This window comes from Magnolia sinica, chromosome 9 (assembly GCF_029962835.1).
Source record: "Magnolia sinica isolate HGM2019 chromosome 9, MsV1, whole genome shotgun sequence".
NCBI lineage: Eukaryota > Viridiplantae > Streptophyta > Magnoliopsida > Magnoliales > Magnoliaceae > Magnolia > Magnolia sinica.
Genome location: NC_080581.1, coordinates 21,113,210 through 21,140,686, shown reverse-complemented (window position 1 = coordinate 21,140,686; position 27,477 = coordinate 21,113,210). Strand labels below are relative to the sequence as shown.

The window sequence follows — 27,477 nt, the reverse complement described above, 5'->3', positions numbered from 1 at the left end:
TAAAAGTAAGCATAATGATGGATTACTATAAAAATTTAAGAATAATATAGTAACTAAAGGTGACAAATATGTTACAAATAATGGAAGGATTGAAACCAAAAATTTCTGCAACTTCGAGTTGCCAATGGACTAGTCGTGTCTTTTCATATTAAAGTTAGTATTTGATGTCTATTTAAGAATTATTTATAATCGTACTAGGAATCGTCCCATGATTAAATTTGATTTTATATATATATATACACATATATCTTTTAGTTTAAGTTGTTTGGGTGCAATTAAGTTAGGACCCTTGAGTAGGATTGAGTTTCGTAGTTCAATACTTCGTAAGCTCATATTAAAGGGGGACTACAGTAACATATTTTAAGTTTTCTTATTCTCTTATGGATTCGAGGTTCAAACAATATTGAGAAGATGATATTTTTCATCTTTCCTTTCCTACGTCCTTATTAGCGTTACTAGAACTCCAAACCTCCAGAATACCTTAGAACGTTCGATTATTCCTTCCCTCTTGAGATTAATGAAAATGAAGTGCAGTTTACTCATAGCCCACTAGCCATAAGATCGAAATGGCAATATACATATAAAATTTTATGCCATTAGACACCATCTGGGATAATCGTTTGACCATAGGCATAGTAAGAGATTTATCAATTACTAATTTAGACAAGAATTAAAATGAGAACTCTCTTAGACCAAGATCCAAAGGACGACCTTATAAATAGGTGAACTTTTCAATGATGGACATTCCCTAAACATTTAGATTGATCGGACTATGGAATCACGGAAATATACACCTGCGAGCATTAACGACTTGACCTAATTCTCAATCCTGGGCGCCTACCAATGGACTCACTGCTTTGACTGAGCAGAAGACCAGGATCCACCAGGATGAAGAAGGGATACAATGAACCTTCTACCCTGGTCAGGTAGATAATCAACGTATCGAGTTCAAGCCCAATACAACCGTCTCTTTGTATTTGTCGAACATTGAAAACATATAATTTACTCTAGATAGAGGGGAACCGTCATTATCAATCTAAATCTTATATATATATATATATATATATATTGTAGCAAACTATTGGGGTGAAAAAGTTTTAAGGGGGGTAGACTAAAATAAGCCAGACTAGCACAGATAGTATGCACCCTACCACGCACTTGAACGTGAAATCAACGGAACTTAGGCATACATGATTAAAATACCTTTACTTAATTACCTTAGGCAATTTCGAGGACGAAATTGTTTTTAAGGGCGGTAAATTGTAACACCCCAAATTTTCACCATTTAGGGTCTGCCAAAAATTCTTAAATTTTTCTTTAATAACTAGCCACGTCATTACTCATGAACCAGTGACACTCAAGGCGAGCTTATACGCGGCTGGTACCAATAAAAAATCGTACAAATAAAATTGATCAACCGTAAAAAAACCAATAAACCCAACCGATCACTTAAACATCAAATTTATCCCCATAATTTATTCACATAGGACCCAAATCTAACCGACCCATCTCTAACTAATCAAGAAAATCATAAATAAATTAAAGATCTAACCAAAGCTAGGTCAGTTATGGTCCGGACCTTAATTAATAAACCAAGTCAACCCAGTCACTCTTTTAGTCTAAAACCGACAGTTTAGAGTGATCAGGAACGAATAATCTTTTTCACTAATTTTGAGTGGGCCATATTATGAACTTATTTAATCCATACCTCAACAACTGTACCTAATAAATCTACCTACCCAATTTACTCCAGAAATGCCCCAATTACCTGAACAAGATCTAGACCGTCCATTAGTGGGCCACTAGCTCCGAAATTTTAGAGTAATGTCCGCCTCACTAGGCTTGTGATCCATCATGGACTACAGACTTAGATGACACCTGAAAATGAGATTCTCGCGTCATCCAGTCGGCACTTGCCAAGTCTGACTCGCCATAATCTTGGCCTGAACTTGAAACTCAAAATCACTGGCTCTTTTCTTGATATATTAATATAGGGCATTTTAGCCGTCGGATCTCTTCTAAATTTACACAGAAGGCTAAAATTAATTCCTCACACTCGTCCGCAGAGTTTGGACCCCGATCAAGGGATGATTACCGTTGATCACAAATCAGACCTGTGCTGTAAAACCCCACTTCCGTTAGTCGTCAAACTTTATACAACCCTTCATCGGGTCATAGAGCATTTATCTTACAGATTTCATGGCCAAGGGGGCATTAAGGTGGCCCCAACAACTAAAACTGGGCCCCGCAGGGCCATTTGAAGATCGGACCCAAACAGAAAAACCCCGCTTCCGTTTGCCACCAAATTTTGCACAGCCCTTCATCAGGTCATAAGGCACCTATCCTAAAAATTTGGTGGCCATGGGCCCATCAAGGTGGCCACAACGGCCAAAAAGGGGTCTCATAGGGCCATTGGAAGGATATTATATAACTCAAGGCCATCTGGCCCAAATCCAAGAAATAAAACCTTTTAACACTCCCTCTCTCTCACTCACTTCCACAGCAAGTTCTAGCAACAAGGGAGAGAGAAGAGAGAGAGAGAGAGAAGGGAGAAGGAAGAAAAAGAAGGAGAGGTAGAAGGAGGTGGGGCCAAGGGATTTAGAAGCTTGAAGGAACTCCTATGTAACATCTCAAAAAATTTGTACAAAGACCCGAGTACTACCTCAGGAAGAAATCACTAAAGACCAAATCCTTTAGAAATTAGACGAGAATTATCTAGTGCTGAATCAGATTACTTGTGAAATTAGCACCGATCGCTATAAACACGAACTACAAGACTCAAAACGTGTAGAATCGTTAATGCTACTTTACCCTGAAATCTAGAATCAATCTCTAAACCCGTTTGCTCTCGGGAGCACCTTGAAACTCCGTATCAGACCTGGACCGCACATCGACAGTCTGATTACTACAAAACCATACGGTTAGGACTGCATTCCTGGACTTGACAACCACCTCAAAAATCAAGTCCTAATAGTATCCAAAAATGCACAACTTGAGCCCGGAGCGAAGTATGTGAGAAACGTGAATATCTTTAGAAAATGAATTGGGACTTAAGTGAATTGAGTCGTTTCGCTTGCAGGCCAAATCTAAGGATTCAGACCGTTAAAATCTGACCCAATTACACCCTCGGATCAGGAAATTTTTTTAACACATGTCGGTGTACTTGTGGCCCTGATCGAGTATCGGTGACCGTTGAAATGAAACTGGTCCGCCACGATCGATCTGTAAACCCGATCGGACCGAAAACTTAACTCAACCTAGATCCATTGTCAGGGAGCTTAAGTCCAACTGCACGCAGAAAAGGGGCCTCCAAAAGTACTCCGTTGAGCCAAAACAGATGGGTTTTGGCTATAACCTAAGTATACCATGGCCCTGGGGCCATTGAGCTCACGTTTGAGCCTATATAAGGGTCTTAAACCCTCTCTCTCTCATTCCATACGAATTTGAAAAACCATAAGAGAGAGAAGAGAGAAAAGAGAAGGAAAGAGAGAGTAAGTGAGAGAGAGAGTCGGTGTTTCTTTCTGAAATTCAATCCCATTACTCCACGTGCTTATCCACCACTTCCTGTATCGCTATTCGGGCGATTCTGATCTCATTTTAAGGTAAAAAAACCTAACCCTAATCTGTTTTAGGGTTTTAAATAGAGTGAAGGATGAATTAGCTAACCTATTTCATACGTTAGGTTGTCGTTGTGCCGTAGACGACAAATTAAAGAATGAACTGAATTTGTTACGAGTTTCTCGGCGAAAGGTGCGGACTATAAGTGTTTAGGTTATCACATGCTTAGAAACGATGTTTCCTGCACTTTACACATATATATGAACTATGTTGAATATAGTGAAATCCATGTGTTTGTTGATATGCTGGAATGAATATGGAATTATGATTCGTGCTTGCCATGATTATTGATTGTAAATGCATGATCGTTGTATACGGGCATCTCCTTTGTGAGAGGATTTGTTATAGTATGTGTTTTAACTAAGTTATTACATGTATGTTATATGTGTAGTCTAAGTGTTTGATGAAATGCCTGAATGTGAAAATAGTTGTTTAAATACATATAATGAGGGTGTTGGGATAGGATTCTCAATCCCTTTAACTATGGTTACAATATCCTTTATATAAACATATCTTACTACTATGTGCGGTATGGATGAAATGTCTATGTATGATATTATGTGTAGTATGTGTTTATTAAATTACTCAAGTATGACTTATACCTGATTTCTATTGTCACATGTTGTTTTAGATTACCATGCGTGAATGCTATCTTTGAAATGTGATTGGGGCTACGACGTAGTCCAGGCAATTGGTAATGGTTTACGATAGGTGGCCATACTACTTAGCCACGACAGACACGCCTGATGAATCCGAGTCGTACGCTGCTAGTCAACAGTGGTTAGGCCACGCGAAGTGCTTACGCGCTCCATGTCGATCGGCTCGACGTACGCTCGTACTAGTTGAACTCGTTAAGTAACCCGATTGACCCAATGTATGTTCACCATGTATGGATGCTACTGCTTGAACCTAAGGTACCAAACTCCCCAGTGAAAACTCCATTAACCTTGGTACCTCGATCCACTAAGACTCATGAGCCGGACATGGTGCTATGGGACATTGTGGTCATGTTGTCGGCTTATGCTAGGGTGACGAGCCTCCCTGTAGTGACCAGTGAGCAACCCAAACTCGTGAGCCAAATACGGTGGTATGAGACACTGTATTCGAGCTATCGGCCTACACTGATCAGGTGACGAGCCCTTTGTAGTGACCTCGAGCACACTCTGAGACTGCGTTGATGCGACGAGCCTTTCTGTAGCAACTAGAGTATAAACTAGGCCTACACTGATCAGGTGACGAGCCCTTTATAGTGACCTAGAACCGCAACATTGTATGAGATTTACTAGGACTGACGACCCTAGAATGGATTATTGTTTGAGAATTGATATAAGGGAGGTATCTTAGCTTCCAAATCCCGCTATATGAATAAACCTAAGTAAGAACCTGACTAATCACGTGCATGCACCGCATTACGTGTGCCTTTGACGTATCAGGTCAAGCACTGAGGAAGGGTTGCATGCTGCGATCGTGAGATGAAGTCGCTGAGGGAGCACAGGCGAGGGCATGCATCATTATTTCATATCATTTTTGCATTAATAAAAGTACTTAGGACCTGATTGTTGTATTGTGTTATCATTACTACTTGACTGAATTGATAACATGTTAACCTTTGCTTTATTGTTCCACTGAGTTAATCACTCACTCCCACGTTCTGGGACGGTGTTGTACACACCAACCAGACTCTGTCTTAGCTGCAGGTGATGGCGATGCTTATGAAGCAGAGTTGGACTATTTCGATGATGAGGAGTTCTCCTATATGCAACTCTCTAGCGGGTCTATGTAGACCTGGAGTTGCACTGTCGGGGCTACGGGATTTTGGACTAGATGACATTACACATTACCATCTTGTATATTTTGAGAATTTACATGTAATTACTGACCTGGTAAAATGATCATAATCTGGAGACCTACGATTACTTATACGTTTTATATATTTATTACAGTCTTCCGCTTACCTAAATTAATCATATCTGGAGTATGATATGTTGTTTTGGCTTAATCTCATTCATGTTTAATGTGCTAATACAGACAACATTTAACCATCATTATCTATGTTGCATAAGTGATGCGTTGGAACTCGGGAGTTGAGCTCCTGCTCGACCCCCGATTTTCAGGGCGTTACATCCTACCTTTCCTCCATAGGAACCTTGCATTCACCACTACAAGAGCAAGATTCCCAAGTAATCACCATTCTTCTCCATATATGCATTTTGTAAGCTAGGCCCTTGCATGTATCCTAACATACGGGTGCATTTGACTCAGGACCTCGGCAAATCCTCCCGCGAGTCCAACACCCCTAGGACGATTCCACAAGCCCTCAGTGACCTATAGGTACAGATCATTATCCTTAGGTGGCCAAGTACCAGTTTTAAAATAGATTTAATGATTACGGATGCTAGATTGTTGTGCATGTATAGCTTAGAGGAAAATCTGATTAGAATTCTGTCTGATAAGTCTACTTAACATGCATGTGATGAAATTTGATGCTTGATTTGTTTCCAACTTGTTTAGACTTGAAAATTTGGCTGTATGTTGTTTGTACATCTGATTTTCTGCATCCTCCCTTGTTGCGTGTATGTTATTTTCCCCTGTAGTATGTTTGACTTACAAATTCCTTGTACCTTGAGCAAATCCGACACCACATGCGTACACGACTATTTTTTTGCTGCTAGGAATAGTTTGCATTATTTTTATCTTGGATTTTATGTTTTGATTAATCACATGTTTGTTTTCATCTGTTATTGAGTATAAATCTTATTTGTTTAGAATTGTTATTGAATATAACCCCTTCTCTGGGTTGGTTAGGAATCTGCGAATTGTAAGGGCGGCCCTGTTGATTAGGTCGTCCTGTGACTAGTCCGACTAATTTGGGCGGACGTGAATGGACGATGATAACGGGATTACATGGGTTACTTACACCCGATGTCGTGTGTTGCGTGCTCGCCTAAACTTGGGCATTCTAGTCAACCGACTGATCAACCATGTTGCTCACGCCTATTTAGAACATGGAACACCCCTTGCCCACTGACACCCACTGACAACAGCTAGAAACTGATCGATAGTCTCATGAGCCGGGCATGGTGGAATGGGATACTATGTCCGAGCTGTCGGCCTACGCTAGGGTGACGAGCCTCCTCGTAGTGATCGCGAGCGATCCCACTTCCCAGCACTCCTCACGTGCTTGCAATCAGGGGTGGGGACTCCGATGGGATCAAGGATTACGGGGTCTTGGCCTCGCACATTGAGGGGTCTTGACCTCGCAAATGAATGAGGGCATTAATATCGTCGGGGTGTACCAGTTTTTTCAATTTCCTAGATGAACGAAATTAACTAAAAACTCGGCTAATACATTATTCACACATCGCATTAGTTACGATTTGGTGACTCGGCAGTTGAGGTCACAATGAAGGAGTGTTGGTTATGCGTGACCGTGAGACGAAGTCCCTCGAGGGAGTGTTGTGGGTGAGGTCATGCATCATACATAACTCATGCATACGCATTAACAAAGACTAGTTATTGATTTATGAATTTATGTTTTTCCTTAAATTCATCATGAAATTGTTATTTGATGTAACTTATGGTTAATGGTACCCACTAAGTTAGCTACTCACTCCCACTCTAAGACGGTGTTTTAAAATACCAACCAGACACATCATTTGATGCAGGTGAGGCGGAGCTCGACGAGCTGAGCGGGGTGAGCATGGATGAGGAAGAGGAGCTTCCCTGCTTTCAGACTTTCGGCAGATCCTTCTAGTTTGAGTTTGGGCTACCACGGGGTATGGGCCGGGCTCTAGTCACTTTGGGTCATGTATGGGTGGGACTAGTTCCCTATTTAGATGATTTTGGATTTGTGGTTTGGATATTTTTATATTTAGTGACACTTAATACTGCTTTATGACTTACTTATGCTTCATGCCTTACTAAACTCTCCATTGTTTATGAGATCATCCAAATGTAATTAAAATCTGAAGCCCATTAGGACATCTGTGGCATCTGGGAATTTAGGAGCCGAGTTCCTATACGGTCCCTAAAATACCGAGGTGTTACAAAAGTAGTCAAGCAATTAGAGATACAAAAGACAATCGAGAAGAACAAAACTTGGGCGACAGAAGAGGAACCGCCATAAAAGGAAAACATAACAAAAAGAAGAATTTAGAGAAAGACTTTTGAATGTTGTAACCATTGCAGTAATGGAGCAATAAAAGCAGGAGATGAAAGAATAAGTTGTGATAGAATTCTATAAATAACAGAGGAATTCAATAAAGGTAAATACCCAACAATCAATCTACCAATCAAACCAAACAAATCTATCAATTTACTTTATTTCAACTTATTCTAAGAGTAGCACTATTTCTTAGCTATAATAGTTAATTGTAATCCAAATCTACACTCATGCGTTGTATTTGTCTTTTATCCAATATTACGTAGTTCTCTCAAGAGACCCATTCATGCAGTTGCTTCTACGGATTAATTCTAACTTTTTCCTTTTGTTTGATTATATTGCTATTTTAAATTTTTTTTTTTTTTTTTTTTTTTTTTTTTTTTTTTTTTTTTTGAAGTCATAAAGCAACCCATCTTCGAAGGAAGAACTCCACCATTTGATTATCGCCTAATCATTATAAAATTTTGCAAGTGACGGAGTTAATGATCAATCTTTTAAAAAATTTGGTCATTTATGTTTATATTAAACGTATCTATTTATTTCGATACTTAGGGTTGAAGTTAGTCGGTTTAGATTGAGCTGCTTTATTAATTTTGGCATGCTCGCGCACATTACACATGATAGAAAACTCGGTTGTTTTTCCTTCTGTCAAAAAAAAAAAAAAAAAACCAACTCCACTCTTTTTTCTGAACCCAGCCGTCCACTAATCCAAATCTCTACAATTGACTACCTCTAGATGGTTGTCACATTACCTGCAGCCAATTCATATGATAATTTATCTAAAAACTTGTTGTAATCTACAGTTTATGAATACAAACAAATCCGTGAGATCTCATTCATTTAATGGGCTTAACATATCACATTCCCTTTACATATGGTTACGTGGAATCTTCCCGTAGTCCATGAAACGCCTCTCCTATGATGGATAGACTAAAATGTTTCCTCTGGCATTGATGGATGACCTAAAAAAGGTAATAATCCTAAAATCTTAGGGGAAAAAAAAAACACTGCCTTAAAAGGATTCAAACATGAGAGAAAAGAATTCAGAGATTACCCTATTTAGTTGGAAAAAAAAAAAATTCCTCCTACCAACAATTCGTCGCCAAAAAACTGTGTAAACCATGCCTTGGAAGTTCATGACCATGCAACTCTTTTGATCCTGAACATCTGCGGCAGAGACTTTCACGGATCCCCACAATGGTCTACTAATTTAGATTAAACTCGCTTTTAATACATTATTAACATTATGAAAGTTATTTGTAAATTTGGTTTTAAATGGTTCAAATTAAATATTAATGTAGATTAGTGTTTTTAAACCATGAGGGGTCATTTCTCTCTTTAGCATTAAAGATCTGATCATTAGTACATTAAAGGAATTCCCAATCCCATTGGAAAAAACAACCAGAAATTAAGAGAAATTCTTGAATATCCCAAAGTAATTTCCAGTCTCACCACACTTCTCTCGTCATCTTTTGGACGCCAACGGTCTCAATCTCTACAAACGTGCACAGTTCAAATATGCAAGACATCTAACCGTTTAGAAGGTGGGCCCCACTATGGATGTAATATGTTTCAAAATTTCTTCAGGTGACCGGGGCATTGCATCGAGCCAGGAGGCCATAATCCGTCCATGAATCTCTCTCATACAGGCTACATTGTCTCTACCATCAGATCATGTATGGGCTAGGCTGTGATGATCTTCATGGTGGGGCCCACCGGTTTCATGGATAGTCGCAGACGGCCATATAGATACACGCTAATCCTGAGAATGTGATATGTGCCCGCTCTTTTTGAAAGAATATCAAGGGAAGAAGCGAAGACATGAAATAAGTTGTCTTTTATATTTAAGAGGGTGCCATTTTCAAGCGCCAACACGCTCGCCCCATTGTGTCGCCCTGCTTGCGAAAGCACGACAGCGCGCGTGGGAGAGCCGGTGCCCACGAGTCATCCACCAGCCACGTCAGCTCGACCAAGCGCGTGGACGTGACCGCCACGTGGAGCGGTCTGACGAGGCCTGCCTAAAGACAAAACCGCCTTCCGTCAGCTGACGGCGGATGGGTTTTTCAACGACTACTGTCGCCGTCAATATAACTGCCCCTGTTCCCTCGGAAGCCGATTGGCTAGTGTACCACACACCACCGACCTGGCTAGTGTGTTGACGTCATCAGGTTATGTGGGTCCCATCATAAGTTATCCATTATATCCAAACCGTCTGTTCATTTGGTGAGCTCGTCTTAATTATGATCCGAAATATATGACATCTATATATCAATTGGAGGAGACTTAAAAAAAAGAAAGCAAGAAGGGATTGAACTTCTACCATTGAAACCCTTTTGGGGTCTGTTTGGGCGGTGGGATTAAAAGGGATTAGGAGGGATGGGATTCATCTGGTCCTGTGCCAATTCAACTCTATGTTTGGGAAGGGTGGAAAAGCTTGAAATTACATTAAATAGAATTGCATTGGGTCCCATGCCAATTTCACTCAATATTACCAAGTTGTTGTAGGTCCCACCATGATGTGTGGGCTATATCCACACCGTCCACCCATTTATTGAGATTAATTTAGAGCATGGGCCAAAAAATAAGATAAATCTAATGCTCAAGTGGACCCCACCATAGAAAGTAACAGGGATTGAATACTAACCATTGAAAACTTCTTTGGTGCCACATAAGTTTTAGATATTCCTCATTTTTAGGCCCATGCCATAAAATGAGGTTACAAAACAAATGAAAAGTTTAGATACAACACGTGTGTTATTCTCAATAATTTCAAATGATGGTGGGTATATTTACTCAATGTACCACTATATTATTAACAATCCTTGGCATGGGTAACAATCCCTGGCATGGGTAATAATTATGTTTTTTTTGAATCCCATCCCACCTAGTCCAATCTAATCCCGCGGCCCAAACAGACCCTTGAGGTCACAGTAGTTTTGGGTCAACACGATATTTTTTTACTCTTCGACTAAGTTCTCATGAATTTATAAGTAGAGTGGATGGAAAATAAATATTATGGGGAGTCTTACTAATGTTTCAATGGTGAAAATTATTATCCTATTGTTATTTGTGGTGTGATCTACCTAAGATTTTTTATATTATTTAATTTTAGAATGATTCTCTAAAATGATCTTGCAAAATGGATGAACAGTGTGGATATAATATATACATTACTCTGGGCCATATAACTTTCATCTCCTTTGAACTGTTGCTGCAACCTGTCTTCCACCGTCGTACCGACCAACCAGGTACGCGGTATGTGGTACACTAGCCAATCGGCTTTCATGTTCCCTCGTGCCACATTAGAGCTTGATTGATCGATGACGGCCATGTTAATTCGGGAATCGGATTGGCTACTCCCCCCACACCAGCCAATGGCTGATGGTCTGTGCTCTGTGGGCCCCACCATGATGTATGTGTTTCATCCATGTTGTACATCTATTTTTATAAATCATTTTACAGTATGAGACCACAAATAAGGTATATCTCAGTCTCAAGTGGACCACATTATAGGAAAGTGTTGAATGAGTGTCAACCATTAAAAACATCTTGGGGGCCATGAAAGCTTTGGATTAAGCTGATTTTTATTTTTCCCTTCATCTGGGCCTATATGACTTAATCAACATATTGGATATCAAATAAATAGTACAATGGGCCTTAGGAGGATTTCAACGGTGGATATCCAATCACTATTGTTTTCATGTGGTATGGACCACCTGAGATCTATGTACCTCTAATTTGTGAGATCAAGCTCTAAAATGATCTTTAAAAATGGATGAAACACATGCATCATGGTAGGCCCACATAGCACCAACCACCGGCCACAAGGCTGGTGGCAGAGGGAGTAGCCAATCCGTTCCCGTTATTTTGGTACGCAGATTGCGTGGGGCCCACCCTCCATTCCTTATCTCATGTCATTTTAATATATGATAACAAAATAAGCAAATTTAACGCTCAAGTGAACCACATCATAAATGACTCTTGCATTTAAAGTTTGTTCATTTAATGCAACCCAAGTTTATTATTTGATGTGGTCCACTTGAGCGTCCGATCTACATCATTTTTATGCCAATATCTTAAAATGATACGAGAGAAGTGATGGACAGCATGGATAAACACATACATCATGGTGAGCTTGCCCACATAAATGACTAGAGATTGGGTAAAACAATCGGCATCTGCTACGCCACTTGGCTGCGACACCCAACCAACCATGTGGGTGAGACCCAGACCGTAGGGGCACCTCGAGGCATTCATTGTATCCACGCCATTCATCTGTTTTTCCAGATTATTTTGGGCCATGGTCCTAAAATTGAAGGAGGTCAAAATTTCAGGTGGACCACACCATAAGATATAGTGGTTATTGATGGTTAAAAACCTTTTAGTGGGCCACAACAGTTTCAGACCAAGCTGATATTTGTTTTTAACTTTCATCCAAGTCCGAATGACCTTATCAACTGGCTGGATGGCTAAAAAGATATTACAATGGGTGCTAGGTAGTTTTTAATGGGAGTGTTCAATGATAATTGTTTTAAGTGTATGATCCACTTGAAAATTTTATCTGCTTTATTTTTTTGCATTGTCGTCAAATAAGCTTGAAAAGCAGATGAACATTGAGAATATACAATGAATACATTAAGGGCGTGTTTGGATTCACGGTTTCGAGTGTATGGTATCGTATTAGTGGGGTTGATGGGACATGTCCCTCGTTTGGAAACGAACGGCAGGCGACGCATTCAATGCACGCTAATACGCCCGAGAACCACTTTGCATCATCGATGGGATTGTACTGCGCAACCGGCCGGACGTTCAGTCAGACGTAAACAAGAAGAAAACATTTTCTTCTTTTACTGTGTTGCTGGTAATGCCCAGTATGGCGGTCTTTTGACAAATCCACATCGTCCATCATCTTCCTCTCGAGATTTGAACCATGAATGGTGAGCTTTGATCATCCGATGATGTGGCCCACTGAGACAATCAAGCTGAAACAACAGCCGAACGGTCTTCTTTTGATCATTGTAGCAATCATGAGAAAGTACATGGCCATGAAAGGTCAACATGTTTTTGATGGGTTTTTCTCCATCTACCTGATGAACAGTTTAGATCCACCTTTCACTGCATGATGGTGGCCCACAACGAAAAGACGGAACCTCTGTTTCGCAACAGAGTCGACATACATCGACTCTGTGAAGTTTGGTGGCCCACTTATTGAAGCTTCTTGAAAAATTCACTCCGTCCATTGAATTTAGGACGAAAAACCATCCGGAAGGGAGTGCTTTTGGAGTGAAATCAGTGTGACCCATGAGGGTGTTTACTTCGCCGTTCATTTCATGTTTAACGGTTGAGATTCTGCAATAGTTTGCATAGAAACGAAAGGACACCTAAGCAAGGGTAATGCCCACCCTCTGAAGTGAATGAACGACTCAGATCATTCAATGGAACAGTGAGTGGGCCCCATTACACGCACGTATATACATCGTGTGGCCCTTATCCGATCGTTTCCAAACATTGATCTGATATGAAATTGTATATATGCTAGAGTAATACGTCCTATCCAAACATTGGTTAGTGGCACGTATGTCTCCGCTGGATGTATTCTGAATATCGCCCAACGTATACGTGAACAGTACCGAATACAATACAATACAACCAAAACGTGAATCCAAACACGCCCTAAGGTAGGCCTTACGATCAGGGTCTAACCGCGATAGCCCATATTCCTATGCTGATTACCTACAATACTATCTGAGAACACTATGTGGGACAGTCACCTATCTATTATTTTTTAGCTTATTTTAGGTGATGATCCCAAAATTAAAGCATCAATAGACCATTGGAAACAGTAGAAATATAATGTCTAATGTGAAAAACTTCTTCATCCATCTTGTGTGACCTTGCGTGTAGATTAGATAGCAAATAAACATTACTATAGGCTTGAGAAAGGTTTCAATGGTGGACATCATTATCCCTAGTGTTTCCTATAATATGGTCTACTCTAACTTTGAATATGCCTCAATCTTGGGCTCATGCTTTACAATAAACTAGAAAAGACACATACATCATAGTAAGTGCCACAAAGTTTACTCGGTACGTACTAAGTAACACACAATTGGCCTCCTTATTTTCCTCCAAAGAGTTTTTGTGGCGAAAACTATATGGGGCACAAGAAGATGTCCATCACAAATCTGCCTCCATCTGTCTATTAGCTCCGCAAACTGGTTACATGGAGCTAGATTCAGTGGGACTGGAGAAACATCAAGTTCAATGATGCCCTAATCTAGGGGTGTACACCGAGTCAAACTGAGTCAAGCTGGCCTCAGCTCGACTCGGCTCGGCCACTAGCTAACCCCAGCTCGAACTCGGCTCGGCTTGGTCCTTGAGCCTGACTGGCCAGCTCAGCTCTGTTCAATCAACAGCTCGGGCCTATTCGAGCCGAGTTCGAGCCAAAATCGAGCCTCTGCGGCATTTTCACAAAGACATGCAGTGCACTTTCAATTTCTCACTGTATGTAAAATAGCAGTAGCTATTTATAAGTATTTCATCAAACACCTTATAGGCAACATAAAAAATAAGAAAAAATGGTATTTGTTTCATATACATACCTTCATTGCCACTAGCCAACACTTCATTGAGTCATTTCATCAAACACTTGGTGAGCAACATCAATATCAGAGTAACTGAGTCACTGAACTAGTTCTTCCAAGTTCGATTCGAGTTGGGGTTCGATCCGAGTTGAGTCGAGTCAAGCTTTGGGCAAGCTTTAACTTGGTTCAAAATTTTTTCGAGCTCAAAAAATCAGCTAAGCTCGGCTCGAACTCAACTTCGAACTGAGTCGAATCAAGCTTTTTCAAGTCAAGTCGAGCAAGCTAACCAAGCTAACTCGGTTCGTGTACACCCCTACGTTAATGTGACATGTTTGATTGGGCCACGTGCTGTTATTGGGGCCACATTAAAGAAATTGGATTCGGTGAGGTGAAAACATTGAGGACAGTAAAGCCCTAATGCAACAATTGATTGGTCCAGCCTGTGTGGGTTCGATTGGGTAACCAAGCAACTTTCAAACATGTTTCACATGACTATATCTAACTATGTCATGTTGCCCAATCAAATCGTGTTGCGTTACGGCCTTGCTAACCTTTATGGCCTCATCAAATATCATTCTCACAATGCATGTTTAGAAGTGATTCAGAACTTGACCAACGCCACATGATGCCAAACGAATCAATCTTGCCACATAAGGACACCGCCTGAGTGTTTCACCAATTTCACTGAATCCAGTTACCACAATATGGCAGGAATTAAAAATGAGGTAAAATGAAAATTGAAGCAAGCCAAAAAAGAGAAAAACACTAAAAGGTAAAAAAATGCACATGGCTAAGATCTTCGGAGAGCTCATCATGATATTTATATCCTGACACAAGGAAGGACGTCAAGTCGAGCATCGTCTTCCTCAAGGGATAACTGTTCTGAATCTATGGAACTTTTCTAGACTCCTCACAGAGAAACATCAAATCCATGAGGAAAACAAGATAGAAATAATTCTATAATATTAAAAATAATTTGATTGATGATGAAAAATGAGATTATAACTCTTTAAATAAGGCTATGAACCTTAAGGAGAAGTTTCAAAATTAAATTACAACTAAAGCTCATAGAAATCGTGACTTATTATAAATAGTAAACTTACTATTTATAGACGGTCGTGATTCCTACTAGTGCGCATGGGTTTCGGCCAAAAATAGTAAGTGTCCTATTTGGCTAAATCATGTTCCCCAAACTATTAATTCTAAGCACTTTTCATGTTGGGCATAACTCCTAAAGCCCAACTGCTGAAGAGTTATACTCAAACTAAAACTTACTATGAGCAGTAGAAATGAAATTAAAATAAAATTTGAATGTCAATAGGATGGTTTTTGGCAAATTCGGCATGCGCAACCTAGCATTGCCTAGTTGGGTGGATAAAGTAGTTCATCCTACCCTAAAATCATATATGGTACATTCCATAGCTCATTCCAGTTTGTGAAATATGTTCATTTTAAGTTCCGTTGGTCCGGATCATCTCTGTCTACAATCAGGCCTTTTTTAGTTCATCTTGGCCATAAAATTATCCACGACCCGCTCTACATCATATCCATCGAGAAACCTCTTATGAGAATATTTCTATTGGGATGAACGGCCTACAAAGGTTTTAATGGTGGGTATTCAATTTCTGTTATTTTTAGTGATATGATCAATTTGAATTTTGGGTCTGCTTCATTTTTGTGTTCCTGTTCTGTTAAAGCTTGCGAAAATGACAAATGAATTAGAGTTATTACCGACATCATGGTACGCCCCACAACTTACCCTCACAGAACCTTGTGTTGACGAGGCACATGCAAGCCTGTAACCTGTACCTCAGTTTTATAAAAAGCCCTTCTGACCCCAAGCTCTTTGGGAACATGATATGTTGTGTTATATCCACTCCATGCATCCATTTAGGCGGCTCATTATTTAGGACAGCCGAGATACCAGGGAGATAGAAAAATCAAGTGGGAGTGGGGATTGTATTCACCCCATTAAAACTTTTTTTTTTTTTTTTTTGGGGCCGTAGAAGTTTTGGGTCAAGCTAATAGCTATTTTTCCTCATCATCCTGATGGAAACCACATTATGAACGGTTTAGATCACATATAAACATCATGGTGGGCCTCAGGGACGTTTCAACATTAGGTCTTTTCACCTCTACATTTTCCTGTGTTGCGGCCGACATAGGTCTTTGGTCTGCCTCGTGTGGGGTTCATGTCCTCATGAAATAAGCTGTAGAAGTGAATGGACCGGAGTGCATATAACACAGACATTAGAGTGGGCCCAACATGGGCTCCCTGTCAGGCTGTCACGTGGTTGGTAGAAAATTCGCCTCCCCTCTTTAATATCACAGCTCGCTGTTTCTGTTTGGTAGTCCAGGGACGTCCATTGAAAGTGATAACCCCTCACCAGCCTTGATCAACCCTGTGGTTCGTGGGCTCAGCGCCAATCTCCACCATCCAGTATGGGCGTGTTAAGATGATCAGAAATTATTGAAAGGTAGGCCATGTTGGAGACAGCCAGACAATATCAACCGATATATGGTTCTCATTTTACAACGTGGAGCCCGGTGATCCAATGGTTAGGAGTTTTCGATCAGTGGGACACCTTGATTACCGTCCACAATATTCCATGGTAGGAATCACTGTCCACAAATCAGTCTTTACTCCTACTCAAGTCTGTGTGGCCCACCTGTTGCATGTGTAAAATCCATTCCATCTATCAGGTTTTATTCTAGATGTTAGGTCTTAAGACGAAAAATCAGATATATCCACCAATCATATGGGCCACACCACATGGAATAATGGAGATAGGCCGCACCACAAGGAGCAATGGGGATAGGATGCCGACCGTAGTTTGTCTGTGGGGCCACACGATGTGTGTCTTTCATCAACCCTATTAATCAGGTGAAACTCACCAGGATGAAGAGAATATACAAAAATCCATTAAAAAAATACTAAGGTGGGCTTCATGTTCAGAACTTATCAGTTTTGCTGTGGTCCACAGGAGTCTTTAATTGAGCGTATCTTCTCCATGTATTTTCAAATAGTGATTCTCACTGGATGGACGGAATGAATTGTATGTATACAACTCGGTGGACCCCGCAGAGTTTGTATTTTTACATGCTGGATAAAACAAGTGGGAATTAATCCTCGGTAAATTTTCCGAGATTTTTAAAATCTAATAATATCTTTTAATAAAAATTCTCTTTAAATATCGCGGTATTTCCAAAATCTCCGGCGATATTTGTCACAATGTTCTGGAGGAGCATGTATATATATTGGAGCAACCACATGAGCAAGTTACAAGCATTCCCTACCTTCAGTCCTTTGCAAGTGGAGAAGGAAAAAATCTACAACATTCTCTTGTCTTCCTACCATTCTCTTTCTTTTCTTTCTTTGTTCTCAAATCAAAAGCTGTTACAAATGAGGCCTTCTATGGCTTTAGTACCCCTTCTTTTGCTACTACTAATAGTCACAGCTCAAGGTATGCAAATGTAGAAGAAAATGGTAGCCAGTCTTTGCACCCACCCTTATGATAGATACGCTCATCCTCTTATTACCAAAAGTAGAGAAGATGGGGTTAGTATCAACTAGGGTGGGTGTAGATATCAATTTCAAAGATAAAAAATAAAAAGTTCAGGGACATGTATGTTCATTTGTGCAGTAGTAATAGTAGAAATGCATGGAAGATCTGATGTTTTGTATTTGTGTTCCTCAGGTATACGTTTGGAACCTCTGTCAACGCTTTCAAGCCATCGAAAAATCCATGTGGGTATATTGAATTTCATGCTTTAATGGTGTGTTTAGATATTATTTGAATATTTTGAGCTGGATTTTTTTTTTCTTCTTCTTCTAATGGTGGAAACATATGGTTGGGTTCAGGAAGAGAAGGAAAGCAGGCTGGTTGAAGAAAGTGGTGGTGTTGGAGAAGTTAATCTATGCAAAGATGGGCAATGTTCAGGTACCATGAAGAGAGGACATTTTAGGGCAATCAAGGAAACCCACCATAGGCTACCAGGATTTCATGCTGATTATTATGGCCCTAGGAGTCACAAACCTAAGCACCATTGAAAATCTCTCTCTCTCTCTCTCTCTCTCTCTCTCTCTCTCTCTCTCTCTCTCTCTCTCTCTCTCTCTCTCTCTCTCTCTCTCTCACTCATAGAAATTACTAATTTGAGCTGATGAGAATTGGGTTTTCGAGGGCAATAACCCATGACCATGTATCACACATTACAATTTTGTGAAGAACCTTTTACTACCTTATGTCAAAACTAGCACTATTCTACGTGTCCTTTTTTTCTTCCCCCTTCATTCACAAAGATGGGCAGTTTCGTTAGCATTTGTTGAACTGAACCACAACTGTCTTGTGTCAACAAGACAAGAAATTACATGTAATCTTGATTTGTACCATAATCGGGGCTTAGGCCATGTTTGGATGAATGAATGGCTTGATTTGCAAACATTATTCAACAAAATCAAGTTTGTTTTCTAGTATTCCTAGTTCTACACAAGCCCTACTTGCAATTACATTACTTCCAAATCTGACTTGAAAGTAAACTAATTGCAATTTCGAGGCCAGGTCATTAGATTAACCATTGCAATTCAATTCAATAGTGCATCCAAACGCACTCGCATGCTACAATCTTTCAACAATCAGACCTAGAAAACTTCTCTCAAGTAGTTCTACTCTATTTATGCAGGAAGAAGTAGAAAACTCATGACCAACACAAGGTCTACTTCCAAGGTTGGTTGTTGTTGGTTAATAAAGAACATTTGGTTTAGATCCTTCTTTTTCATCTTTAAGAATTTTTAAACCATTTTAATCATCATTTACAGACTTCAGAAAATGAAGGGATGGAAATTGGAGCCACGCCGGGGCACCATTCGAGCAAAGAAGTCAATGGGAATCAAGAGAACTTCTCCGTTAAATCGACGGTGTCGGAGCACCGGCTATCCACCACCAAGCACTATCCGGACATCATCGATATAGCGGGGATGGATTACTCTCCTGCGAGGAGGAAACCTCCAATTCACAATTGAGTGTGGGTGACAAGTAAACAAAAAGATTAGGACAAAACAGGAAAAGGTTAGACAGCATTACAGAAAATGCTGCAGTTTCTTAGGGTTAGGGATGATTTTGTACATTAATATATTCTATTATTCTTATATTAATCTGATGATTGTGTGCATCATCACTTAAGATACGAATGTGGTCTCCTACATTAATGTATTTGACACGCTGGTGGAGTATGAGATATGTAGGCATGCTGACGACCAACGTGCATGTGGCATAGTGTCAATCAATCCAAATTGTGGGGCTCATACACAATGGATAATCCTTAAGTTCCAATTGGTGCCAGGAAATGGATGGTTAAAATGAAGGAAGGTAGACGCTCCAAGTTTAACAAAGAAAATATAGCTTATGTTCATCCAATCAGTCTCATTTTGGAGATATGCCCCATGGTAGTTCGGTCTGCAATTTGGATGAGTTTAGATTGATGTACATGCATCGTTATGTGTAAAGTGGCTTCAGGCATGTGAATGCATTGTCACACTCTCATGAGTACCTGACGCAGGGATGAAAGTGATGAGGTCAAGCACCGTTTCCCTTAAGAGGATAACTATTCCGAATCCACGGAATTTCTCTGGACTCCTCACAGAGGCTTCTTGAATCTATGGGAAAGAAAACAAGCAAAATAGAAAATAAATTCTATAAAATTTGAAATTGATTAATGAATGAAATAAATGAGTTCACAACCCTTTAAATAGGGGTACCAAGCAATGAGAGAGAAATCAGAAGCAAACTATAACTAAAACTCCTAAAATTCGCAAGTTACTATAAATAGTAAACTTACTATTTATAGACGGTCATGGTGTCTGCTAGTGCCCAAGGTTTTCAGCCAAAAGTAGTAAGTGTCCTATTTGGCTTCACCAAGCTGTTTTCCTAATTATTCTACACACTTTTCATGTTGGACACAACTCCTAGAGCCCAACGGATGAAGAGTTATAATCAAACTAAAACTTACTATTTATAGTAAAAACGGAATTAAAATAAGGAAATGACCGTCGATCCGGGGGTATTTCGAAAATCCGGCTTGCGTAACACGTCATGGCTAAAGTAACTCATTCTACCCCAAAATCATATATTTTACGCCTGATAACTCATTCCGGATTGTGAGATACGCCCTAAGGTCCGACAGTCTGTATCACTTTTGTCGTCGACCGGGCCTTTTCTTATCCATCTTGGCCATGAAACTGTCCGCGACCGGCTCTACATCAGTACCTATGAATTCCTCTAATTTCATATGGAAGTGCTTGTGTGTGTGGGTACGTGGGTGTGTGCATGCGTGTGAGGAGAGAGAGATCGATGGCTAAAATGAATGAAGGTTGATGGTACAAATTTAACAAAGTAAAAAATTTGAGTTCATAATGTACCTCCAACCAATTTGATGTTTGAGGAAAGGATGCGATGAGAGAGAGAGAACAAAGATATAAGATCCAAATTTAGAGAGAAAGTTCATAATGTACCTCCAACCAATTTGATGTTTGAGGAAAGGATGCGATGAGAGAGAGAGAACAAAGATATAAGATCCAAATTTAGAGAGAAAAAATGAGGATTATTTTCATCAAATCAATCTTAATCACTTTGAGAGAGCAAAAAATGTATGGCTAAGATGAATGAAGATAGATGATTACATTTAGAGAGAAAAAATGAGGGTTATGTTCATCAAATCAATCTTACTTTGGGATCATGGTTTGGTCCATGCTTTGGATGGGTTTAGATTCATTTACAAGTAGGTTATGTGTAAAGTCGTTGTGTGCATGCATATAAATTATCAAACTCTTAAAAGTATTTATGACTTCTTCTGAGGTCACGTTTGGAAATCATGGATGCCATGCAAAAAATGGAAATTATTTATTTATTTATTTATTTATTTTAAGGCTTTTCTTTGATGTGATGATTTGAGTTGTGTGGATGGTAAAAAAAATGGTGGATTTAGCTAGTAAATTATATATATATATATATATATATATATATATCCTTAGCGCAAGAAACTAGATGGGTGCTGCCAAAGAAACACAAGATTTTCACTCACTATTCAAGAAAAAAAAAAAAACCTCAGAAACTAAAGTTCATGTTTTAATAGTTTCCATGGAGATCATCGTCCGATAATTTCTTATACTTTTGAAGGTAGATGAACCAAATTTAATTGAGAGAAAACTGAGAGCTATGTTTGTTCAATGAATCTTATTTCGGAGATATTTCCCATCATGGTTTGGTCCATGATCTGGATGGGTTTATATTGATTTAAATGCACATTACGTGTGCAATGGATGTCCACATGCAGATGAATTGTTGTACTCTCAAGAGTACTTGTGATTTACCCCTAATTTTGTATGGAAGTGTCTTTTGGGTGACTTGAATGATGAACCATATTTGAAAGAGAAAAAATATGAGTTATGTTTATCCCATCAATCTTACTTTGGAGAGATGTTTCTCATCATGGTTTGGCCCACAATTTAAATGGGTTCATATTGATTCACATGCACGTTATTTGTACAATGGTTGTCTACATGCATATGAATCAGTACCTATCAAGAGTACTTATATTTCATCAATCTTACTTTGGAGAGATGTTTCTCATCATGGTTTGGCCCACAATTTAAATGGGTTCATATTGATTCACATGCACGTTATTTGTACAATGGTTGTCTACATGCATATGAATCAGTACCTATCAAGAGTACTTATATTTCATTTAATTTTGTATGGAAATGTCGGGGGGGAATCAATGGATGGCTAAGATGAATGAAGATAAATTATCCAATTTTAAAAGAGAAAATGTGGGTTATTTTTATCCAATCAATCTTACTTTAGAGATGTTTCCCATTATCGTTTGGATGGTTTAGATTCATTTACATGTATATTATGTGTAAAGTGGTTTCCCATATGCATACGAATCATCATACTCTCAAGAGTACTTGTGATTTCCTCCATTTTTGTATGGAATTGCCATTGAGAGAGAGAGAGAGAGAGAGAGAGAGAGAGAGAGGTTAGCAAATGGATGGAGAAAATGAATGAAAGTAGATGAAGCAAATTGAAAAGCGAAAAATAATGAGGGTAATGTTCATCCTAATTAATCGCATTTTGCATATGTTTCCCATCATAATTTGGAGTTCAATTTAGATGGATTTAGATTGAGTTACATGTATTTTACTTGTACAATGGCTACCCGCATGCATATGAATTATCACACTCTTAAAAGTATTTGAAAGTACTAAAAGGTGGCTTATGTGTGGGCCTGTAGGATCTGACAGTCTACACAATCTTAGAACTGCACAAAGTCGATGATGGACAATATACTTCTAAAGGCCCACTTAACTACTACAGGAGCAAAGAGGATCTTGTTACCCCTCTAATTTTAGGGTTGAGATGACCCTTGAATTGTATGATCAATGATTTAGATCGTCTAGATGTGGGCCAAATGGATGTAAGATATTCACCCTAGATGCTCGTTTTGAAATCACACACACACACACACACATATATATTGAATAAAAGATATATACTTTCTTGAAAAGGAAGGACCTATGAGATGAGGAAGATATTTGGATGGGCAAGGGTTATTCCATCTCTCTCTCTCTCTCTCTCTCTCTCTCTCTCTCTCTCTCGTATTCTTGTTGGACTTAAATATCAACTTCGAACTTGAAAATTTAAATTTTAAATTTTAAAAATTAGTAGAAAGAATAATTTAAAGGAAAATTCATGTGGCACCTGCCTACTAGTAGTTACCCATAAGTGGACTTCATGGACTCATGTCAAATATCTCTAACTGAATCACATTGTAGCTAGGATGGGCATAATATGGATTCTTCATCTCGCTCATCTTATAGAAACCAAAAAAAAAAAAAAAAGATCATAAGAATCAGATGTGCGAAATCAGCTAGAACATCGTACTTAACTAGCACACAGCAATCTAAGCTTATCCAAATCTGTATGACCACATCAGATGGAGTTGTACTCAATTTGGAGTATTTGGCCAACATACACAGTAATCTAACTTATCAAGTCATTCTGAAAAATTAGTTTTTCACAATCATTGATTTGAATCATTTTAAAGTGATACTAACATACACACACACTTGTGAAAAAATATTATTTATAAAGAGCTATAAAAAAATCAATATTATCAGTGAAGAAGTCTTTAAATGTATATTTATAGTTCTAAAAACATGGCGTACCTATCATGGGATCTTGTTTTACGCAAATGTATAATTTGGAATCGATTAAGTTGCATTTTTAGCGTCCACGCAGATGTGTAATTTGAAATTGAATAAGTTATTTTCTTAGCATAACTGAGTATGGCTAATCTAAAGACCTTTGTCATCTTACACACATGTATATCCATAATATTATATAACTATTAATTATACAAATCAATGAATATTAATAAACAGATCGATCATTTATATGACTGGTCACAACTTGCATTGATTGATGAATGCATGTATGCATGAATGATGGATGAATTGATGGATCTATACATATATGCTTAGATAAATGTAAGTATTCATGTACATGAATATGCCTACCAAATCCTTGGGTCATTATAGTGGGCTAATAGGATATGATAATATAAATGATCTCAGATCCTTTGCACAAAACTAAACATGGACAATCTACATCTAGAGATCCACCTCACTACTATAAGAGTAAAAAGGATTTTGTCAAATCATCCCTCTAATTTTATAGTTGAAATAGCTCCCAAATTATGATCAATTGCTTAGATCTTCCAGAGGCGGGCTAGATGGACAAAAAAAAAAAAAAAATCCATATTTTCTTTTTAGGGCTCATTTCTTAGATTTTTTTTTTTCCTCATACATTGAACTAGGGATTCCTGGTGATAAAGAAGAGATTTTGATGAGGTAATGGTTAAACCCATCTCATCCCATCTCTCCCTCTTCCCAATCATATCTTCGTTGAAATTATTAATCAACTTTGAATTCATAAATAAATTTCTAATTCCAAAAAATAAAGCAAAAAAGAATATTATGAAGGAAACACATGTGGGAGCCACCCATTAGTGGTTGGCCATAAGTGGGCCCCACAGGCTCCTTTCCAACAGGTGAGAGAGAGAGAGAGAGAGAGAGAGAGAGAGAGAGAGAGTTAAGATAACGAAGGTAGATTATGCAGATTTTAAAGGTTTTAGGTTCATCGATCAATCTTAGTTTTAAAGGGGAAAAAAAAATAAAAATAAAAAAAATCTTTTTTTAAGATGTTTCTCATCATAGTTCGGTTCATGATCTGGATGAGTGTAGTTTTATTTACATGTATGTTATGTGTCAAGTGCCCACAGCACGCACATGAATTATCATACTCTCAAGTGTACCAATGATTTCCTCTAATTTTGTTTGTTAGCGCTATTGAGAGAGAGAGAGAGAGAGAGATTCTCTCATCTTGGCTCTGTTTTGTTTATATATCTGTATTGTAGTAGGTGTCTTGCACTATGTAACTAACCCTTTTTGTGGTCGTGTGCCATACCATGGCCCACCAGGATTTGGAGGTGGTGCAACCATGTTCTACTCGTTAATTGCTGGGTCGAATTGTCTCTCTTAGGTGTGGGCTCACATGTTCCCTGTTGTGTGGCACATGCCTTGGTCTGCTGCGGAAAGGTTTTGTGGTACAGCGTAAATGAGGGATGTATGTTTTGAGAGGGGTACGTACCCTACAGTTTTGGTACATACCACAGAGAAAAGAGAAAACATGCATTTATACATTTGTATTCTCTTCAAGTTGCATTCACGGCATGGTATGTGTGAGCCTCATGACCCACCTATCAGGACATATTGGTCACAACGTTTTAATTATAGATCGACATGAAATAAAGCATGGGCTAGAGTGCTGTTATGGTCTACCACCATTTTGTTGTGGTGTCTCATCCAATGTACTCGATCCAGACCGTCAGAATTATAGGTCCCACTGTTCTGACTTCTAGATCTTGAACATCTGACCTTGTTAGTGGAATTTTTAGATCTGGTCAACTGATGGGCACCAAGGTGGATAGGATCATTTGTAAGGGTGGAAATGGACCAAGTGGACCCAGCCATGGCTGGGCTTCCACCTACTAGCTGGTCCATGGGCCGGGCTTGGGCCTTGTATAACTAGCCCAATTAATTTTGGGTCAAGCTCGGGCTCAAGTTATATATTTAGCCCACCCCGCTGGACCCAATGCGGAATGAATCAGAGGCCCAGATTTTGGAAAGAAGATCGTTCGGAAACAACAAGCGATCAAGAGCACTCGATTGGATGCTATGATAAAATGAAAAAAATTCAAAGAACAGAAAAAACAAATTTAAAACTTTTCTTATATTTCTTATGAGAATACAATGAATTTATTGAAGAAGGGTTGGAAACAAATCCCCCAATCAAATTCCTAATTAGGAACAAATAAAGAATACAATTAAGAAGAAAAATAAAAGAGAAAAAAATCAGAAAAGGCAATGAGAAATATAGCATTGCCTAATATAGAATATACACCATTGGTTTTTTTCTTTTTTTTCTTCAAAAAAGACCAAAATTTTCATTTCATCCACAGAAGAATATACCATTGGTTTTATTCTTCCGAAATTTCTATCTATTGGTTCACATGTAGCCCACCTGATCAATGGATAGATTAAGCACATTCAAGTAAGAAATAAGGATTTTCAGCCTGGGCCTGGTCATGTCAGGATGGACCCAAGTCCAAACAATTCTTTTATGTGCTAGGCCCATGTCAGGCTGGGCCTTGTGTCTTAACTATCAGGCTGGGCTGGACCTAGGAGTAGCTAATTTGGCCCAAAACGGGCCCATTGTCACTCCTAACATTTAGTTGCTACTATTTCTAGTCAAGTCTCAACTGTAGATACTATGATTGGGAATCTATATTGTAGTGCATGCGTGCTCAAGTGCTGTAGAGCCGGCTGTAAACCTATTCTTGGCACAAGTGGATTGAAAAAAGCTTGAACAGAAACCGATGCAGTCCATTAGATTCAGGCCAGTCCTATATAGGGCTTGATGTAATTGGACTCTATGTGCGTTGGTTTGAAGAAATTCATTTCGAATAGGAAAAAATTGCCATTTGAAGTGTGAACCATAAATCGGTCATAACTTTTTATACAGGTATTGCTAGGGACGCACGACATATGAATCTTTACCGTAACGGGCCATTCGGGGTCAACCGACCCTCGCAATGGGTCGCGTAGATCCATTTCCGGAGAAAACGCTATCTTCTAATTCAAAATTGCAATTTTAGAAAAAACTACTTTTAGTAAATTTTAATTCGGATATATCTCCTTCATTTTATATTTTTAGTACATGCAGTCTTTTAATTAGGAACTGCTAATCATGTTAGGAATCATCTAGCACGATTATTTTAGTTTTTTTTTTTGAAGTGATGTAATCAGTAAGTTTGAGAATCATTGAATAATAAAATTTTAAATATCCCTTTTTATCACGTGGATTCAAAGTTTTGCCTAGTGGAATAGGGCAGTGTCTTTCTATTCACTTTTTCACGCTCTTCCCTGCATCGGTTGTTGCTGATGAAAGGCCAGATATAGTGCAGTGCACGAAAACGAATGCCTCGTCAACTGATGCCCGATGGAAGTTCTATGGATCTATGTCCCCACTGTAAACATGGAAAACATGTGTGGTGATCCCAACCATGCATCTATTGGCCACTAGACAGATGGACCACATGACAAACATGGTAGAGATTAGGCAATTTTGAACCTCATTGTCTTGAGTTGCCCATGGCGTGGGGACCATTGTCCCGGAGGTTCATTACGTGGATCGAAGGTGGTGTTGATGCTGAAATCTAGTCGTCCCTGTTAGACTCGTTGAGTACTTGCAATCACCAATCGATAATAGGGGCCCTGGCTATGGCAGGGGACCCTCTGATGCTTAAGTTAGAACTGTGATTTTGAGTTAAGCCGAGTTAGAGCTTTTGTGCATACCTTTTTGTGCATACCTCTCACTATAGATGGGGTCTCTATTTATAGTTCAGTTGTGTAAATGGGAAACTTTCCTACTTAGCAGGTACATGTTATAGAAGGGATCTTCTCCCTAACTTATCGCCATTATCTTTCTGAGATCT

The 27,477-nt window shown here is 39.1% G+C and overlaps 1 protein-coding gene across 1 annotated transcript; it reads left to right on the top strand.

Moving 5' to 3' along the window:
* The first annotated feature begins 17,655 nt into the window (after positions 1–17,655).
* LOC131256163 (uncharacterized) lies at positions 17,656–19,773 on the top strand. Its single transcript, XM_058257205.1, has 5 exons — positions 17,656–17,828; positions 18,063–18,112; positions 18,227–18,305; positions 19,045–19,088; positions 19,181–19,773. Exons 1-5 carry the CDS (start codon positions 17,768–17,770, stop codon positions 19,382–19,384), a joined length of 438 nt encoding a protein of 145 aa, XP_058113188.1. The 5' UTR covers positions 17,656–17,767; the 3' UTR covers positions 19,385–19,773.
* Positions 19,774–27,477: the final 7,704 nt, after the last annotated feature.